Source organism: Carassius gibelio, chromosome A23 (genome assembly GCF_023724105.1).
Source record: "Carassius gibelio isolate Cgi1373 ecotype wild population from Czech Republic chromosome A23, carGib1.2-hapl.c, whole genome shotgun sequence".
NCBI lineage: Eukaryota > Metazoa > Chordata > Actinopteri > Cypriniformes > Cyprinidae > Carassius > Carassius gibelio.
The window spans coordinates 10,951,507-10,972,380 of record NC_068393.1 but is presented as its reverse complement, the minus strand read 5'-3'; the positions used below and the strand labels follow the sequence as shown (position 1 = coordinate 10,972,380).

The 20,874-nt window shown below is 40.1% G+C and overlaps 1 protein-coding gene and 1 long non-coding RNA gene across 2 annotated transcripts; both read left to right on the top strand.

The window, feature by feature from the left end:
• The first annotated feature begins 1,955 nt into the window (after positions 1-1,955).
• Positions 1,956-4,022, top strand: LOC127945180 (uncharacterized). Its single transcript, XR_008150544.1, has 3 exons — positions 1,956-2,822; positions 2,901-3,132; positions 3,281-4,022. It is a non-coding gene; the product is annotated as an uncharacterized LOC127945180 (long non-coding RNA).
• A 141-nt stretch (positions 4,023-4,163) lies between these two features.
• Positions 4,164-20,871, top strand: LOC127944248 (RBBP8 N-terminal-like protein). Its single transcript, XM_052540122.1, has 16 exons — positions 4,164-4,247; positions 4,480-4,597; positions 11,195-11,506; positions 13,964-14,068; positions 15,374-15,416; positions 15,510-15,605; positions 15,686-15,798; positions 16,019-16,094; positions 16,339-16,523; positions 16,668-16,720; positions 16,848-16,909; positions 17,550-18,255; positions 19,194-19,323; positions 19,401-19,435; positions 19,551-19,644; positions 19,751-20,871. Exons 4-16 carry the CDS (start codon positions 14,002-14,004, stop codon positions 19,834-19,836), a joined length of 1,746 nt encoding a protein of 581 aa, XP_052396082.1. The 5' UTR covers positions 4,164-4,247; positions 4,480-4,597; positions 11,195-11,506; positions 13,964-14,001; the 3' UTR covers positions 19,837-20,871.
• Positions 20,872-20,874: the final 3 nt, after the last annotated feature.

The following is a 20,874-nucleotide window of genomic DNA, read 5'->3' as shown; positions in this document are numbered from 1 at the left end:
AGTGAGCAGAGTGTGTTTTGTGTGTGAGAATGCTGGTGTCAGTCAAGAGTATGGGGGACTGAAAATAATTGAATGGTGTTTAGTGGACAGTCAGAGATAGTGATGTCACTCATGAAGCATTAGATTTTCTCCCTGATATGATCCTATCCTATCCTATCCTGGTCTATCCTGTCATATCCTGGCCTAGCCTGTCCTATCTTATCCCATCCCATTCTCTCCTGGCCTATCCTTTCCTTTCCTTTCCTATCCTATCTTTTCTCAATCCTGTCTTGGCCTGATTTATCTTAACCTGTCCCATCTTGACTTATCTCATCCTGGTCTACCCTATATCTTGTCCAGGCCTACTGTATGTTGGCCTATCCTATCCTGTCCTGTCCAGGCCTTTTCTATCCTATCCTATCTTCTCCTGTCCTGTCTAATCCAGGCCTTTCCTATCCTATCCTTTCCTATCCTACCCCACCATACCCTACCCTACCCTGTCCTGTCCTGTCCCGTCCAGACCTGTCCAGTCCTAACTAACCCTACTCATTCCTGATCTAACTCGTCCAATCCTAGCCAATCATATCCTGTCCTATGCTATCCTATTCCAATTCATCATATCCTAGCTTCTCCTGATTTATTGTATCTTGTCCTAACCTGTCCTATAATATCAAACCCTGACCTATCCTGGTCTATCCTATCTTGACCTGACTTATCCATTACCATGCAAAGAGAGCTGTTTCCTTTTCTTCATTCCATTCTTTAAGTCTGAATCTTTGCCCCTTGACTTCATCTGGCACCAAATATGTCATTTTCTCCATCGCACAATAACTCACAGAGTATCGAGCTCCATATATATGTCGTTGTTCTTTCTGTAATTTTGAAATACTTTCATCCCAGTGTCTGCTATGAATGCATGTGATATTTGTGAGGTGCATATGTGATTTGTGTATGTGTGTGCATTGGAGAGGTCATCCACATCTCTCTTCTACACGGCTCTTAGAGCAGAGCCTTTGAAGTGCTTTTAGAACGGCCACACAGCTCTCTGCTTTACCTCTCGCTTGACAATTGTTTATTAGTTTTGAAACGGCTTTAGTGGACATCAGGCTTTCTGAGATGGCGCGTTTGAGAAGAGGACAACTCACCATTCAACCAACCCCTCCTCCCCAAGAGCAGGACCCAGGACAGTGAGTCACAGAGACCTTTGAAGGGTAAAGGGAGACTCAGGTCTGTTGGGGTAGCAAATTTGAAGGATGGAGGAATGGGTAGGATAAACGTTACATTTCGAGTAGGAGAAAGTTTGAGATGGTCGCAGAAGAAAGCTTAGGAGAGTAAAAAGACAAGTGAGAAGACCACCCTGGTGTTTAAGAGCTCATTTCGTGTGAGATTTATAGCAGTGGTTACTGTTTGTAAGAGGTCTTTGAGAGTCCTGTGGAAGTGCTAAGAGAGTGCTGTATAAACGCCTCAAGAGGATTAGGAAACTGACATTTATGTGAAGGGACAGCATGACAAAGCAGTTTTAAAAAACTGGACAACTTTGTAAGAGTGCCTTGAAGACAGTGTAAACATTGCACAAAAATCTAAATAATCCTCTTAAACAGGTAGCTGTGTTTCGTAGTTGCTGGTTGGTCATTAGCTGGATTGTTTAAAAGGATGTGCAGGTGTTGAGAGTTTTGTGCCGGGAGAAAATAGTCTTTTTTTAAACTCATTTTACAGTGAAAAATATCTAAAAAGCTTTATGATTATCATACGATTACATTCTAATTTATTTACATTCAACCTTACAGTAGAAAAACTGTCTTACGTTATATGAAAACCCCTCAATAAAATATATTGATTTTGGGATATTTTAACTAAAAATCTGACAAATCTAATAAATTGGTTGTCGTGTTGGTTTGTTTTTTATGTTTTTATTTTCTTTATGCATGATGTAATATTGTGTTCACACAATGATGTTTTTGAGTAACCTGGAAGTGACTAGAGGGAGATTATTTGTAAGAAAAAGTAATTGTCAATTATTTTTAAAATACAGTATATTCTAACCACACTTTTATCCCCTTGACTAATATAGTCCTCATGCTAAAAAGAACAGTACAATGCTATTATTAATCAAGAAGTCACTCGAACTTGCCGTGGCTAAAATTATTACTGTGGGTGCTTTTTTTGTCTCTGTTTTTCTGAAATCAGGAAATCAGTGCATGTCTGCATTGCAGCTGCTTCCTCCAGTGACTGTCATAAAACATGTACATGTGCTTGTGAACAGGTTATGACAATTTGAATCAGTTGATATTAGTTACTTATAAGTCTTATAAGTCTCATCAAGGTTTTTAAACATTCCGTCCAAAGAAGACTAATGCAGACTTGAAAAAATAGACAGTGTGTCTCCACTTCTAAAGCACGAAATCAGAGCTACATTCCAAAAATATGCGAATTACCAAAAAAAGACCACAAACTTTGTCTATTTAAAAGTGTGTATTTAATGTTTTTAAGACTGTTACGTTACAGTGTTTTGTTTCATTGTAAGCTCTATTGAACAGTATTTCAAGGTAATTCACTGAGCTTATACGGATCAGTCTGACCCTAGATGAACAATGCTTTTTATTGGTTGTAGATTAATAATCCATACACAGCACTAGTTTTCTTACTTAATTTTTCACATCTCTTTCTCAGGAGTCGAAGAGTTACTGAGAGTTCAGTTCATCTGTCTTCTCTCAAATAAAGAGAGACTCCCTGCAAATATGTCTAATCTTCCTTAGCTCTTTCATAACCATCACTTTTCCCTCTCTCTGTGGGACATGATACGTTCGCTCCGTCAGCTTGAGGCTTATCGCTGTGTTTAAAGGGTAAGAAAACACTGGGATGTTTGGTTTCTAATAGGCCTGTGTGGTGTAATTGGCTAATTGCTTGATTTTTCTCTGAAGGGTTCTGTGTTCTGTCACAGAGGCAGGAGGCCATAAACACATATGAGCATCTCCCTCAGTGTCAAGGCTTTCTGAGTTGTAATTGGCTGAGAGCTGCACTGTCAGCTGATTGGCCGGGCTGAGGATGAATGGCCACGCTGACAACCAATGGGGCCAGATGAGGGTGAGCCGGGTGAGATATGGGACGCCGCATTCTTGAGCATAATCAAATCTTTGGAGCTTTCACTGATGGGTATGTGTTATGCTTGTTGATTTGCCTTCATTCGTCTTTACGATGAGTCCATGTTCTTATGCATTTTGTGCATGCGATGAATCATGTTGAGAGACGACTGTATAAATCCTCAATGAATTTTTTTTGTTTTGTTTTGTTTTTTTGCCAGTGAGTGAATCAGTTTGTATCAAGAGTTCATATGCAAGAGGAACCAAGACACACCTCAAAAGATTCAAACAAGTTTTTGCAGCAAGCTAATAAAGTTTATATTGAAGAGGTTTTGGGATGAAAGGTCACCAGCTGCCCTCTGCTCAGCCTCCCCTCACCGCTCCATCTAGCGCTCCAACAGAAGTGCTGAAAATAACCTGTGATGGATGCAAATCTGAACATTTCCCTCATTCCCTCCTCCTTTCTTAGTCTACCTTTCTCTGCTCATCAGACCATCTCTCGTCAACTCTATTAGTCCAGATGAAGATGGATATGGGCGGTCAGTTATTTATGGATTAGGGGCGGAGCTCTGAACCACTCTTGCCATTCTTTAATGTCCCTAAAAGCTCTTGGGAATGTTTCACATTACCATAATTATGTTCTTTTTCTTTTCTTTTTTTTCTTTTCTTACGGCTCCTTGAACTTTTTCTTTTTTGATGTATTATATATAGGTATGATATAGAGGTCCTGACTCTCTGTGGTCATTAAAAATCCCAGGACATCCTGGCTAAATTCGCCCAATGGCCTCTGACCATCATGGCCTCGTAACAATCCCCATATCCGCTGATTGGCTTCATCACTCTGTCTCCTCTCCATCAGTAAACTGGTGTGTGGTAGGCGTTCTGGTGCACTATGGCTGCCGTCGCATCATCCAGGTGGATGCTGCACACTGGTGGTGGATGAGGATATACCCTGACAATGTAAAGCGCTATGAGTGCCTAAAAAAGCACTATATAAATGTAAGGAATTATTATTATTATTATTATTATTATTAAGTAAATAATATGTTTGCTCAAGTTGCTACTTTTTTTATTCACTGCTTACTTACGACTTGTGTTTTGTAGAAAAGAGCAACTAGGACTCGGATCTCGTCAAAATATCTCATTTGTTGTTCCCTGGAAGCAAAAAAAGTTTGGAATTACATTTGGGTGAGATATGATCATTTGGTTGAGTTATTCCTTTTATGTAAACATACTGTACAAACACTCAGACGCCTCAGTGTTGCGTAAGAAACTGTTTCAGACGCACACGCACACATACTGAGAGACGACATGTCTAGTGCTCTGTGAGGCGGAGATGGACGAGATGATCTGATGTGTGGGTAGACACACGTCCTGGGACACAGGAATCAGGTGGGGGTGTTTTTGTGCTCTGTTCTAGTCGACTTCCTCTCTGCGCCACAGAACTTCCTGTGTTGATTCCGTGAAAGCAGACCCACCAGCTTCCCCCCAGCGGAATGAGTGCATGCCTGTGCACGTGGGTGCCCATCTTATATATTGTAAGTCACTGCCACCTACCACACTCAGCATTCTCTTTCTGCACCCTGCAGTCATTTAGCCTGCTTCAGTATTTGTCTACAGGGTGTGACTGCTATAAATGTGGCTACTTCAGTGTGTTCAGTGTATTTGATACCAATTTATTGTAAGTTTTGCAACCAATTATGGGTCAATGACATAATACAAATATTTTTGAAGCGCCAACCTGTTGTTATTATTATGAACATATTTTTGTTCATTTAAATAATTAGGTCATTAATTCATTCAAATTAAATTTGATATTTTTTACATTTGTCAGGTTGATACTAGTTTCATAATGGGAAAATTAAAACAATGAAATAAATTATTTAAAGGAGAACTTTAGTAAGTAAGCAACAGTGTTGTTATTTCTTGGGAATACAAAAATTTTTAAAATATGGTTAAAAAAAATGCTTCAGCTTTTATTCATATTTTTATTAATTCATATTTTATGTTAGTCATTATATTTAATGTGATGCCACAGAAACGTAGTCCTATTTTTGAATTAACAATGTGTGATATTTGTTTGAAAAATATGTCTTATCTTGACCAGTATATTTCAACTCTCACATGTAATCAGGATGTAAAATGTCATGTGGTGCAACTCCATAGAAACAGTGATATTTAAGAATTGATAGTTTTGTGATCTTAAAAAAAAAAAAAAAAAAACTAACAAGAAAATGTTTGAATTTTTGGAAATAACTATTAAGCACAATTATATATATACATATACATATATATACATATATATACATATTCTATATTGAGGATGCAGACCACATGTGGTGCAACTCCATGGATTAATGGATGGGATTATTTTTATTTCATTTTTTGTAAAAAAAAAAAAACAAAAACACTAAAACACTTCCTACTCTGAAATATATATATATATATATATATATATATATATATATATATATATATATATATATATATATATATATATATATATATATATATATATAATATATTTGAAATTAAGATGATTAATAATTTAGAATAATGCAATTAATAATTAACAATTCAAAGTTGTGAGGAAACATAACAAATAAATAAATAAAATACATTTTTGATTGCTAATACCACATGACATTTTTAGAACCATTAAACTAAAACTTTTCTTGAAAATGGTATAAACATCTTTGTAAAACCTTATGAAACCAACAGGAATACAAAGAATTTAGCACGTGTTTTGCACTAGATTTGTATTGTTTGCACTCTTTGGCCGATGCTTAGAACCGCCAGCACAAAATACTCAAGTGCAGCCTCTGTCACCTCGACTGAAGGGCAAACAGAGACCGTCTGGCTCGGTGAGGTCACCTGTGACCTGGGAAACACACAGAATTTTGCAGAAGCATATGACAGATGAAAAGATTTTCAATCTATGGCATGTCCAAACAAATGTTCTAATGATTTAGGATATGGGCTTACATTTGAAATACACATAAAGTGAAATAGGCCTATATCTATTTATGCTACAGTGATTTTCCATCATTAGAAACGAAGAAATGGTGACTTGTGAATCTCTGTGTTAAGATTACATTATTCTTTGGGGATTGGTAACCAAAGCTCCCCTGTTCCCGACCCCGGTCCTGTATCTTTCTTTCCTCCTCTCGTTCTTGTTTGATGTCACTGTAAGTGGAGTCTCTGGGTGGGCTTGGACAGTATCGGGTCTTGGACTGACTGACTGCTCCATCATGTTGTTTTCTGGCAGCACTACAGACAAATGATCAAGACACATCCATTCCTTTGCTCCGTAGCGGAACAGAGCGATCTGGCCATGCCTTGTGCTGTTAAACAGCAATGGTCCTGGTTTCCATCCTTTCCTTACCGGCAGGTTTAAAGACACTCTGTTGAGTTTATCAAAAGTAGTTTAAGAGCAGAAACGACATCAGGACTTCCAATGGGAAATCATGTGTGTGTGTAAGCGTGTTAGTTTATATACAGCATCTCTGATGAATCACTGTGGTTGTGAATTACACAGCATCATCTAGTGAATGACTGCAGAACTGCTTCAAAACTGCACCTGGATTTGTAATTTTAGACTAAAGCTAAAGCAAAACCTTGTCTGCTGCTGTCATGATATCAGCTTAATTAAATATCAAGACAAATTGTGGATTATGTATACTTTTTTGTATTCATATTTAAAATTTATTGTTGAAAATGTGTAAAAAGGAAAAAAAAAATAGTATAATGCTCAATGTAAGCATTTTCAATAGTTATATTAGACGTTTGGATCCCATTGTATGTGGGAATCATTTAAATCTGTTTTTATAGCCAAAGTAATATAGCTTTTTTTTCACAAAACACAGGTAGCCCATTGTTCTTTCATGCGAGTTGCCATTTTTATGATGACTGAGCTTGTTTCTTCAGTGTTAGACGTCTTTTGAGTTGCATAAACATTTATGCAGCAGTATTTTTTTAAAGGAGGATTCGCCATGCCTTGTAAATCTGTCTCATGCTTTGAAGTCTTATCTGGCTCAAGACATGGATCGTAGTGCTGCTCTGATCCTATGGAATCCCAGTCCCTCGTGTGTGTGTATGTGTGTGTGTGTGTGTGTGTGTGTTCCTACACTATGAACAGCCCCCAGAAAACCTTGCTGCATATTTTACTGTTGAACGATCAAGTGATGTGATTAATGAAATGTAAAAGATAAAACACTTTTTTTCTATGTCGTAATTTGAATTTGTACATTTAACATACATAAATCAGGTATTCAAGCAATATGGACAATAGGGGCAGACTATTGTTAGCGTAAAAGTGTCTGTGTTTGAGTGGTGTCTGTGTGTGTGTGTGTGTGTGTGTGTGTGTGTGTGTGTGTGTGTGTGTGTGTGTGTGCATTTGTAACATTTATCAACAATCCGTGTTTGTTCATTATAGTATGGGAATATTGATGAATGTTTCCTGTGTTAATCCTATAGTTTAGGCATATATATACTTTTAAAACGTGCTGTTACTCCCCCAAGTGGGCAAAATGCAGATCACATATCAGATTAGCAGATTTTACGCTTTGCTTCATGAACCTTTAGAAACCAGTTTGCATAGATCTGTCTCCATTTGCTATCAAGATTGGTGTAGTTGCGCTATATATCCATATGCAATCCACAGTGATTAGCCTATTACATGTGAATCTGGTTTAGTCTACAGTAGAATAGTGTGCGGCACATGACTCAGCTCACTGACCTGGTCCGTCTGGTACTGCAGAATCAGATATTGCTATCATCTGTCTCGCTGACTTCTGGTGTCATTCTCTCAGAGCTGCAGTTCATAGGTTTGAATAGCTCATGCTGGACCAGAGCCCTGCTGATTCATCTTATTTAATATGCATAGACAGAAAGGTGACCTGGCCTGTTCATTCACTTATAGACCCAAGTTTATGCTAGCGTCAACACTCAGCACTCTTTGTTGTGGAGTATTGAGAACTGTGAGTCCTAACTTTAAATGCATCAGCCAGGATATATGAAGTGTGTCTCTGTTTTGAAGCTCTATTTGGAACTTCTCTGAGTACCTTTACAAAACATTACAATGTCTTTAGTGAAGTAAAAGTTTTTTTGACTAAATCTATGGTTCACATTCCACACATTAACTTAACACATTAAGTTTTTTTAGTTTAACCTTGTTTTTCCCTTATTATAACTATGTTTTCACAAATGCCATGAAATCTTATAGATTTATTCGCAATTCAGCCAAATAGTCTCACCTCTGACCGCCTTGACCTCCCTCAGAAATACGCTCAGGTGGTCTAATACAGCTGAGACTGTATTTTCCAACCTCAAGAGGCACTTCGTTTCGGCTCTCATCTTAGTCACCCCTGATCCCAAACGTCAGTTCCTGGTGGAGGTCGACGCATCAGTGGTGGGAGTAGGTGCAGTTCTTTCCCAACGTGCTGCCTCAGACGACAAGATGCATCATTGCGTGTTTACTCCCTAGTGTGTTTTACCTCAGATAATAGTCATCTCATCACTCATATGGGAGGTTGAATCAAAAGTCAAGACGGCCTTAGAAGGGGTAATGCCTCCGCCCAAGTGCCCACTGAATCGGTTGTACGTTCCAGAGGAGTTACGGTCCGACGTTATTCAGTGGGGTGCCCTCGAGCTGGCGAGGTATGTACCGCCATGGACGCTCGAGGCGGTGGGCTGGAGCGAGTTTCCGGGGACAGGCGAGCTAGCTGCCGGCCGCCCACGATGAGGAGGGGCGGCTGCCATCCGTGAGGGAGCAGAGGAGTCGGCGCCGTTGGCCAGGGGGCCGGAGCCTGCTGCCTCCGTGATGGAATCCGGAGGGGCAGGGAACGGGGGACTCCTGCCGGCTGCCCAAAATCGGAGGAGCCGTCGCCGTCCATCGAGCGGCGGAGGAGTGTCGTGCCGTCCGCCGAGGGCAGTCCAGTGCCACCGCCAGGCACCACGGAGGAGATCACCCAGCTGTTTTTCTCTCTCCCCTCTCTCGTCTCTGTCGCTCCTCCTTGCATCTCCTTTTCTCTCACCTCGTCTGTCCTACCCCCAGGTTCCCGCAGGTCCCCGTGATCGGTCCCCCCCGGAGGGAAGGGGGGGGGGGGGAGTAGAGCGCAGTCTCGGGAGTACCCCCCGGCCTGCAAGGGGTGATGGGGGTATGTGGCGAGTGGGGCGGGGCCGAGAGGCGTGGGAACGAGGAGTGAGGCCAGGTGTAGTGATTGAAGATGAGCTGCACCTGTGCCCCACCGCCAGTATCGAGTCCCACGTAGGAGATGGAAGGATATAAAACTGGAGCGACTATAGTGAAGGACGAGAGAGGACCAGGCCTGGACAATATTTTATGTTTTGCTTTTTATTTTGTGCGCACCAGTCGTCCGTGAGGGGCTGGTGCGCTGTTTTGTGTTTATTTTGAATAATTAAAGTTTCATTTGATTGTGTGCCGGTTCCCGCCTCCTTCTTCCCGATGAGTATGGAGTCTATCATTACATGTGGTTTCTGACAGGAGATCCCAATTTGTGCCCAAAGTTTAGAGGGAGTTTTGTTAATTATTGGGAGTGATGGTTAGTCTGTATTCGGGTTATCATCCACAAAGCAATGGTCAGTCTGAGCAGGCCAAATGAGATTTGGAGAGAACGTTGCGATGTTTAGTCTCCAAGAATCATTCTTCCTGGAGTCAACAACTCCATCTATGTTTGAGTACGCTCATAACTCTCTACCAGTGTCATCCACGGGCCTCTCCCCATTTGAGTGTAGCATAGGTTACCAGCCACATTTTTTCCTAGACTGGAATCTGCGCTCACGCATTTGTCCAGAGGTGCCACCGCACATGGACCAGAGCCCGTGAGACTCTGCTTCAGGTGAGGGCGAGCACCAAGGCCAAGGGTGATCGCCACAGGTATAAGCCTCCCGTATACGTCATGGGCCAAAAAGTGTGGCTTTCTACCAACAACATTCTGCTCTATTCCGTGTGTTTTATTCACAAATTAACCCACCCACCCCGGTTTCCCCACTGCCGCGACTCGTAAATGGGGAACCCACCTATTCGGTCAATCGTATTCTGGACTCCAGACGGAGGGGACGAGGTGGACTGGGAAGGTTACGGTCCGAAGGAGAGGATTTGGATACCTGCTAGGGACATATTGGATCACTCCCTGATTGATTACATTCGACAGGTAGGGTCGTCTGGGAATGCCAGGAGTCATTCCTAGAGGGGAGGGTACTGTCATGGTTGGTAAACCATGGTCTCGGGTTTGCACTATGTGGGTGCAGTTTATGTGTGTCTCTCGTCAGCACTGATTGTTTCATGTGGGCGTCTCCGTTAATTGTTCATCTACACCAGCTGCTACTCATTACCCAATCCCTACTTATTGCCCTGTCTTTCGTCTTGTGTTTGTCAGAGCGTTGTTTGCAGTCTCCCGTGTGTATGCCTGGTCTCTCGTTCCTGTTTCTCTGTATTCTCCTATTCGTTGGATCGTCTTTGTTTCTGGAATCCCACTCTTCACCACCACAGATCCAACTACTCACCCCCACAGATTGCTCATCTCAGTTCCTGTGTCACACTCTCCTGCTGCATCTCCTCACCACCACTTCCTGGATCACCATCAGACATCGCTACTTCCTGGATCACCATCAGACATCGCTACTTCCCGGATCATCGTCAGACTTCGCCTCACTTACCTGTTGTCCTTGTCATTGTTCCTTGTGTATCTAAGTTTGTTAATAAATTCCTTCTTCTACTTGCACTTGCTTCCTCACCTTGATTTGCAATTACAGCTTTTACATCAAATATCGTTGTTACTCTAATATTTACTAAGGTAAAACCATTCTGAGGAACCTCGAATGCTGCTTCTGGCTTGGGTTTTCCAAAGAGACTTATGACTTGATACAGATCATTCAGTATGATGATTATTATCATGTAAAAGATGGGTTTATAAAGGCTAATTTCTCTCACTAGGCTATTCATAAGGTAAATAAAATGCTAATAAACTTTCCCATGCCATGGCAATGAAGTTGAATAAATGAATCTTTGGTTCCTTGAGATTAAAAGAGCAAATCAAAGCAGAATAAAGCGGCTTTGTGTGTCTAAAGGTTCTCTATATCCTCCTGTGGATTTTTTTTTTCTTTGTGGCCAGGCAGGTTTAGTGGGATTTCAGCAGGACCGGTTTATCCAGGGGAGAACTGGTGTTTGTGTGCCGCGGTGAGGAACTGCTCGAACCTGTTCTCCTCGTCAGTGGAGAGAAGGAGGGGCTGCATAGAGAAGGAGAGAAGTGCAGGGCGTATGTAACACTCTTCCTTTCTTCTTTTTCATTTCGTTCTCATTCCCATTTGTTTTTTAATCCGATGTGGCTCTCCGGGGGGCTCTGGATGAAACTGGCTTGACGAGGAGACCAACAGCATCACGTGATTGGCAGGTGAAGTGATTGACATCCACAAGGTGGCACGAGGTGAGTGAACTGCTTGTTTCTCCTGAACATACTGTAGTGACCAGATGTCATGTGTTTTGGTATTCATTTATTGAGCTATTGCATGATGTTATGGGTTAACAGTAACGCAACATATCACATTTACAGAAACACAGTCACTCATTATTCAAGCTATTTCAGTTGGGTAGGAAGGGTTTTTTTTATTTTTATTATTAGTGATATGAATTAATCTGGTCTTAGTATTACATTTTTTCCATCCACATCGATCTATTTATAATATTAACGTTATTGTTTCTTATGTTTTTATTTTCATATCAATTGGAGTTTTGGGGTTACAGGTTACAGGTCACAGGTTATTTTTTGATCAATGACAATCATTAAAAAGAACTATTAAAAAGTAATAACTGAATACTAATTACATTGAGTCCATTGACCTTATATGATGAACTCAGTAAATTTTCACACAGTTTACATTTGTTTGCAACCCCCCCCCACCTCTCTCTCTCTCTCTCTCTCTCTCTCTGCCTTGCTCACTTGCTTGCTCACTCCCTTACATCTCTGTCTCTGATTCTCTCTTACATTTTTTGAGTGTCCTGCTCTTACCAAGTAATAAACTGATAGTGCTCTGAAAACTTGATCATATAAAACGTAAAACTCAAGCAACTGTCAAAAAACAAAACCCTAGCAAATTCATAGACAGAGATTGCGTAAAGTCAGACCTGATCCACCACTCCATCTAAGAAGCATACTTTCTCATGTATATTAATAATATTATTTTGCCCCAGGCCTGCTCAAGGACTGCACCTGTCCATCATGTTGACGAACTGATCGATTTTGTTCGTTTTAGATCAATTACAGTATGCAATATCGGTAAAATGCCACTTATCTACTGACACTGTGAATGACCTCTGACCCCAAATGTCAAGGTCACTGAGAGTCAGAGGTCAGATCTAATAGTTAACACCTATTCCTGTGGTAAATCTATACAGGTAAATTCTAAATTGCTAGTAATCTTTTTTGCAAAGTCAGCTTAAAGGAGTTGGTTTAAAACATTAGTTGTCATGTGTGTGTGTGTGTGTGTGTGTGTGTGTGTGTGTAGATGTGTGTGAAAAGTAAAGTTTGCAGTTCTTAGAGACAGGTTCCCTCTTGCTCCTTCTGCTGTAACGTTCAAAACTGTTATCTAACATATCCCGACATGCAGGGAGAGTTAAGGAGCAGGCGAAAAACACACAGATCAAAATGCAAAAAAGATTGTATGGGGGAGGGAGGGGGGGCGGTAACCGCACCCTCCAAAGAACCTCCAGCGGCATGCTGTATCTTAACTGTTAGAAGACCTGCAGATGGGGTTAAAAGCTATAATGAGTCATTATAATGTATGTAGATTTTTCTAATGTTGTAAAATCCCTGTTTTATGAGAACGTTTGTTTGTGTCCCATCAGTTTTAAGATAAGTTATCCTCTCCTAAACTTGTATCTGGTGTAATTTACAGAACCTAGGCTGAGACTACCTATCAAAAGTTTGGGGTCGTGAGATCTTTTTAATGTTTTTATAAAAGAAGTCTCTTCTGTTCACAAAGGCTACACACTGTTGGACCTGACAGTAATATTGTGAAATATTATTTCAATTTTAAATAACTGTTTTCTGTTCTAATCCATTTTAAAGTTTTTACTGTCATGGCAAAGCCAATATATAGGAATCTTTGAAGAATAAAAAGTTCAGAAGAAAATTATTTCTTTTTTTGTATCATATCATTATAAATAGCTTTAGTCTTTTTTTCTTTTTTTAATTTAATGGGTCTTTGCTGAATAAAAGTATTAATTTCTCATAAAAAGTCATACTGACTCCTACAGAAACCAAACCCAAACTTTTGAACAGTACTATATTCACATTTCAGTGCATTTAAATCATTTGAAAATAAGTTTATATGACGAGGTCTTTACATCAACCATGGAGATCATCAGGAATGTAGTTTCAGTGCTCTGGTAAAGATTTCTGAGACAGTCATTTATGAGGCAGGACAATGGACATTTGTAGATAGCACAGGTCAGGGAAGATAAGGTGGACATTGTCATATTTAGTTAGTGCAGCATATGTCATTTTGGACCTAAAGATTTCTGCACATTGCATGGGTTATAAATAAACTCCCTGATCCTGTTTGTTTTTAAATGCTAGCACACACACACACACACACACACACACACACAATCTCTCTCTCTCCTTATATCTTACACAGTCATACATGCATACACAAATAAAGTTAGGCCTGCGGTGCACATCTTGCAGAACCAGTTTGGCAAGTCCAGGTTTTAATAGCCTTGGTATATAGGAGTGTAGAAATTTCAGCTCATATTTTAGCAGATTAAGCCAGGGCAACAGCAAAACGAACTGGCATCGATTGTACCCTAATCATGCATTGATTTAACAAATCTTTATCTTTTACATGTTTCCCTCATTTGTCCTTCCCATCCTTATTTGTAGGAAGACGAGTGAAGAGGCAGGTGTGCAGGAACACCAACATGGCTGTGGAAAGCTTTCCTGAACTCCTGCAGAAACTGCGGGAGGTGCATGAGCATGATTTAGAGGGTAAGATCACCCATCTTTTTTGTTTTGTCTTGAACACTCTTGACTGAGATTTCACCACTAGACAACTTCACTACCACAGTAACAGTGACAATCATCGGGAAAACATCTTTACATCACCACAAAATAGATAACTGAAAGTGAGGTCACATTTACTGTTGCTTGGCGAAATTTCACAGAGAGAATCCAGTCAGTTCAATTAGGAATCCGCATGATCAGGAGTTTCGCTTGAGGGTGAAAAATTCCCCATGCAGATTTGGAAGTGACTTCCGTGTGAGCTTTTCTTCACATATCACTAAACTGTTGACTCTGGACATTGGACCTTTCTGCCTGCAAAATGTCACTAATGTAAATGCACCTTAAAAACAACAGTAAGTGCATAAATAAATGAAATACATTTTAACATGAATAATACATTTTTTCATAAAATGCTATGAGCTCACAGATTCAACAACATTGTTTAATATGAATCTGACATCATTCATTCACCATCATGTCATTCCAAACCTTGTTGACTTCCTTTTTTTTTCTCTTGAGCACAAAAGGAGCTAGTTTAATGAATGAAGGTGGGGTTAATTCAGCAAAATGGAATTACATTGTGACTCACATTAACACAGCAGCCAAAAATATCAGCAAAAATAAGTCTGAACATGTTCTTTGAAATAATAAGTAAAAAAAAAAAAAGAGACATTTATCTGAATATTCACTGAATGTTAGGTATTCCGAGTTTGTTCCATCATCAGAACAGATTTGGAGAAATGGATCCTATGCAGTGAATGGGTGCCGTCAGAATGAGAGTCCAAACAATTGATTAAAACATCACAGTAATTCACAAGAAATCCACACGACTCCACTCAATCAAACTTGTGAAGTAAAAAGCTGCATGTTTGTAATTAACAAAAGTATCATTAAGTAAACAGTTCTAAACAAATATTTTGGTGGATTTTGATGTGAGAGGAAAACAGGGGACTTGTCACTGGATGTAGAGTTATTATGGATTATGGACTCGTATTTTGCCTGAAAGTGACAGTTTAAACTTAAAACATCTTGACTGAATTATTACAAACATGCAGATTTTCCCTTCACAAGATGTTAATGGATGGACTGGAGTCATGTGGATTATTGTAATTTTTTTTTTTTTTTTTTTTTTTCCAGCTGATTTTCATTTTCAGCAATTTTCTTTTTATTTCTGTAGGAACTTTTCCTTTAAGTAAAATCATAACAGCTGCCACTGCTATCTTATGGGCCGTTCAGTGCTTCAGACTCCAGTTGTCCAGATTCACTATGTGTTTTTCTCACTCTCTTCAGGGTGGCAAGAGAAAGTACTGGAGCTGACAAATAAAAAGAATATGTGAGAGCGCATACCATATTTTTTCAAGCTAAAATTGATTGACATCAACTTTAACATCCACATCAATAATGTTTTATGTGCATTCTGTTGTAGCGATGCAAAGCGCATGGAAGAACTTTACAACAGGAACCAGCAGATGAAAGAACAGCAGCGGATTCTTACTGAGAACATCAAACAGCTGGAGAACAGGTGTGTGTGAGAGAGAGAGAGAGTCAGTTTTAAATGTAATGCCACGTACCACTGCCCACACTGTGACTGTCGATCCTCAGGTTGCGGGCCGGGTTGTGCGACAGGTGTACAGTCACTCAAGACGTTGCTAAAAAAAGACAACAGGAGTATGAAAACTCCCAGCTCCAGAGTCTGCAGCACATCTCTCTACTAGGTGAGCTATAAACAGAGCCTTTATACGAAGAGGAAATATTATGGCATTGACCGTGCTGATTCCTTTTACTCAAAAAGTCAGATTTTTTGTGAAATTATTAATCAGGTTTTACACAAATTTCATGCAGCTGCTGTAATTAAATACCACGTTTTTATGAAGTCCATCTAGTTCACAGAGGAATATATGAGACTATTTATTATTTTCCCATTCACTGCTGCAGTGAGTGAGATGAATGCACTAAAGAAAGAAAACGAGAGACTGCGAGAGGAGCTGAGGGGCTTGAGGGATCTATCAAAGTGAGTGGCCCATTTGCACAACATGCTTCCTAGCCATATTTGTGCAAGAATTTCCTGTTGCTTTGCACGTGCAAGTTCAGATCCTGTCACATAGTGGCACAATCTGATTACACACTGTGGTCTGCACCAAATTTTGGCAAAATATCTTTCGCCAGATGTTAGTCACTTGTGTTCAGGGCCAGATTGTATGTTTTACAATGTATTGTATGTAATAGTCATGCAAACTCCCTGCTTCACCTTTCAGTAAGCAGAATGGTCATTCAGAAGACGCAATCACCCCAGAGGTCAAGGAGTCACCTGACACCGCAGTGGCTGCTGTGACTGTCCTGGCCTCAGGGCTGAAGTCCAGCCAGCCTCCACCAGGGGACGCTACTGTACCTGCAGCAACTGTCAAACGTGAGAAGGACAATAGCCCAACTGACATCCTGGGTAAGTTACGGTTGGGTACATGTCTGATATACATGAGAACCAGTGCTATATAGTTCTGATAACACTTGAGATAACTGCTACTGAATGTATCATATCTTGTTCACATCTGATGAAAAGATATTTAATGTTCTTCATTCTATACAGAGAAAGCTTCTGAACACAAATTTATGCAAAGCTGGGGCAGGGCGTTTTCATTTGTAAGCAATAATTCGTTTATTCAATATTGTTTTTGATCTTTTAAATTGGTTGTTTTATAGTAAATCTTGTTCTCTCTATCCCCTTGTGTTTTTCTTGGTTGCTGAAATTTGTGTTACTCTCTTGAAGGAATCGAGTAAACCCATGTTGCCCACCTCAAGATGGGGCACAGAGCACAGTGCTGAAAGAAGGTGAGGTGGGAAGACCAAACAGACCCACTAGCCTGGTTTCCATCACCATGATTTGTGCACATTTTGAAGTATCACATCAGAATAGAGTCATAGAAATGCTTCATTCGAAAAAAAAGTTTTTACGCTCGGATGAGGTGGTTTTTGACTTGTGCAAAAAGGGAATAATGTGAATATGGGAGATGGAAATGCATTTTGCGCATATATTCCTCCAAGCACATCAAAAAAAGCCATTAACTTTGTGCTATGGGAAGGTAAATCCTAACTAACCAGTGCACCAATCTTGTTCCACAGCATCTAAAATGTTGTTGTATGGTCATTCGGTAATGCCCGAGCAAAGTCTGTCATCAAATTTCTGTATAATTGCCTCCTAGAACTGTTAAACTGCGTTCCCAAACAGCAGCATCCACCTCCGAAAGCAATAAGCGCATTCATTGTGTATAGTGCCAGTTTATCAGGAAGTGACAATGTTGTTCTCTTTGACTCGTTGGATGGAAACGGTGCTTGTTCCCAAATGTTTTGTGCGATATTCCAGTTTTGAGCATAAGTTAAATTTGCCACCTTTGATTGAAACCTGGCTATTGACAATAGAAGTGAATTGAGATTGTGACACATCTTAATTCTTCTCCTCGTGTGTCCACAGATCTTCCAGCGTGGACTTGGTTGAGCACAGACGTTCCCCTTTGTCTCCTTCTCTTCCATCTCCTCTGAGTCTACTGAAGAACAATCCTATTTTTTCTTCTGTTGCCTCTGAGGATCGTAGCAACCGGCAACGTATCCACACCCCCGTCCCCTTCCGACCGCTTCCAATCAAGACCGGACGCCTGTCAATCCCGTGGTCGCTCTCAGAATCTACTGACTGGGTAACATTAGCAGCAGGCTGCTCTGGTGTTGGTAGCAGGATAGCGGTTAACCCAAGCCAGACCCCGATTCCCAGCTCAAACATTTTGCGATTCCCAAAACTGATCCCATCAGGCAGCGGCCTCCAGTCTCGCACACATGGCCCAACACCTAGCGGCCTGCGGCCCTGGTCCCGCAGAAACCTGTCAGAGCATGCAGAGAGTACAGAAAAGAGAGTGACAGAAGCAGTTACAGCGCCGCCCCAGTGGAAGCCTTCAGCAGCGCAGCCAGAGAGGATTTTTGGAGAGAATCTGAGAGAAGACGAAGAAGAAACTCCGTTAGACCTGTCTGAGTCGGGACGTTCAAAAAGCAAAGAGAAAGAGAAGACACACTCACAAAGCGATGGATCTTCATCTTCATCTTCCTCACCACCTCCTGCACTTTCATCATCCTCTCAATGCCCATCAAGCCCTCAGAGTGACCAGCAGACAGTGGACAATAATACACAGGTAGACTTCAAATCATGCAGAAATACCTCCACAATAAAGACATTCCTTTGGTTAGACAATATTTTGTATTCTGTTAATGCCTGAACAGAAAGCATAGAAAATCATGTTACGATATCTTTAAATCATGAAAATATGTTAATTATACTAACAAACTGCATATCATATTATATTACCAAAGCTAAAAATTGTCAAGTCAAACATTTCTTTGCTTTTCTTTGCAAGATAGCTGCTTAGCTAGCTGCTAGCTTAGCTTATTCCTAGCTTGGTTACGAAATGCTCAGCTAGACTACAATAATGAAACAAATTCCTTTCTCTGTGTCTTTTAGTTTGCTTCCAATAAGCAGGCTAACATTGTAGCCTACCAGCTAAGCAAAGTGCTAACTGCTAAATAAAAGCTTTTTCAGTTAGCTAATACAAAATAATGAAACATTTTGATCAAGCATTCAGGATCTTGCTCGACTAGCAGTCTTTGCTCTCTGACACAAAAAGGTTCTGCTTTGTCTTCGTTTTGCAAGAAGAGCAACAAATACAATAGATTACTGATCATGTTGTTTTTAAGATGTCACTTTCTCAATATTAGCTTCTTGTGTATGAAACTCTTTGCATTTAACCTGTGTATACTGTTTATTAACTGTTGCACACCCAAACTTCTTTTTGTTTGCACTGTTCTTGTTTACGAAGCTCTGTGCATAGCTATGGGGAGGGGGGGTTATATTGTGGCCAAACAGATGTTTTTTTTAATCATGGCCACATTGTACTATTTCTTTCCTTCATTTTAATGTAGTTGAATAGTGGCCACACTTTAAATAAAAACTTGGAACAAATTAGTACAACATGGCTATGATTTACCTAAAATGACTTCATATATTCTCTGTACATGTTTGTATTTATGAGTATGCGAATAAAACTGACCGTGAGGTTTGGTTCATATTACCCAGCAGGAGGAAGCACAGGAAACATGTCAAGGGCAGAAAGAGGAAAAGGAAGGTGAAACATCTCCAGAAGCTGAAACGTCTGTCAGCTCAGAGAAGAAGAAAATCCCAGCACTAACCATTTCCCTCCAACCAGGTAAAGCTTCACACTTGTTGGTCGGTTTAAGTTTAATTGCACTGCTCTAAGTATAATTGGTCTGTCTTGCTTTGCAGTTGTGGTTGTGGAGTCCCTTAAAACAAGAGGACAGGTAACCTTAGCACTGAATAGATGTTATGCAATTATGTTTTAAATGGCTTCAGTTGAAGTTTTCCGATTTTATGAGATCAGTTGTAACTTCTGCTTTATTGTGGTCGGTGGTGAAGGTGTCTGATCTTGGAAGCAGACTGACGGAGCAGGAGGAGAAGGAGAACAATAACCTTGAAGCAAGCAGAAAAAGACCTGGGCAGGATACTGATGGTAAGAGAGCACGCATGCATGCATCCATTCCATTCATCAATTTAAAGTTCATTCAATTAAAACATTTAGCATCCTAAGAAATTTCACTTGTGTTGTTACATCTTAGCTCTTTCCCAGCGCTCACTAAAGGAGAGGAAAATACGGCTGTGCAGGGGACCTCAAGCAACCCATGCAGACTCAGACCAAGGATGAAGGTCTCTTTTTGAATACATGCACACTGCAGCACAGACTGGAATGAAATAAGATCTATTTTCATCATGTTCAAGCTATTTTGTTCAAACTATATGTGGATGAATTTGTGCATTCATTGTGTCAATTTCCCATCCATCTTTAGCACTACTTTATCAAGAAGCCAGTTTTTTTACTGAGAAGGGGGCTGTTAATAAACTTATCAGCTATGTTTTTATTTCCTTTTATTCATTTTCTTCCTCTTTTATACCAGAACATGAGTTTTTAATAAGAACATATAACAAGTCCATGTAATTGCTTGCTGTTTTGTGTTGTTACCATTCTGTCATGTCAACACTCAGTTTGTGTTCATTCTCTCTTCTGTATAAGAGGTGTTGCATCTCATCTATTTTTGTCTCTGAGCGCTTAGGCCCGCTTCTTGTAGATGTGACAAAATGAGAAACCCTCGGCTTCCCCTTTTGGTTTTTTCTGAGATGTCAAGCATATATTTTGTAATAGAGAATTTTCCACTTGCAGCTGTAAAAGCTTTTAGAGTGTAAAAGGAGGAAGGGCAAAATTGTGAAAAAAAAAAGTTAACTTTTTTAACTTCCTGTACCATTGCTTCTAACTATCTGTAAACCTTTGCTTTGCACTATTTTTTAGATACTTTTAGAGATAATTTGGAGAAATGATCTAATAACCGAAATGTATCACTTTTTAGACACTAGAAGGACATAACTACCTAACAGCTAATGTCTAAATAAATACACATATAAGTGCATTTCATGAACAGATGGCTGCAGTCATACTTTGTGAACTATCACCTGTAATTAGGATGTGGGGAACACCTACATTGCTACAGGAAGAGAGAAAATCATTTTCACTGTGAAAAACCAGAGAGATTTGATTCACTGGAACAATTTAGAGTTTTCACTTGAATATACCAATCACCGCGACACTTAGCTTGTTACTTTTGTATTCTGAACAAAGGTGGATGAGTTTAAAGTTGCAAAGGTAAAAATCCAAATAAAAACCCTTGGTTCAAGGTATCACACCTGACTC

What these genes read in the sequence shown, in the direction of transcription:
- LOC127944248 (XM_052540122.1), top strand. Translation starts at nt 14,002, where the DNA reads ATGGCTGTGGAAAGCTTTCCTGAACTCCTGCAGAAACTGCGGGAGGTG. An exon ending in CAGTGGACAATAATACACAG is followed by an intron (nt 18,256 to 19,193) that starts GTAGACTTCAAA and finishes CATATTACCCAG; the next exon opens with CAGGAGGAAGCACAGGAAAC. An exon ending in AACCATTTCCCTCCAACCAG is followed by an intron (nt 19,324 to 19,400) that starts GTAAAGCTTCAC and finishes CTTGCTTTGCAG; the next exon opens with TTGTGGTTGTGGAGTCCCTT.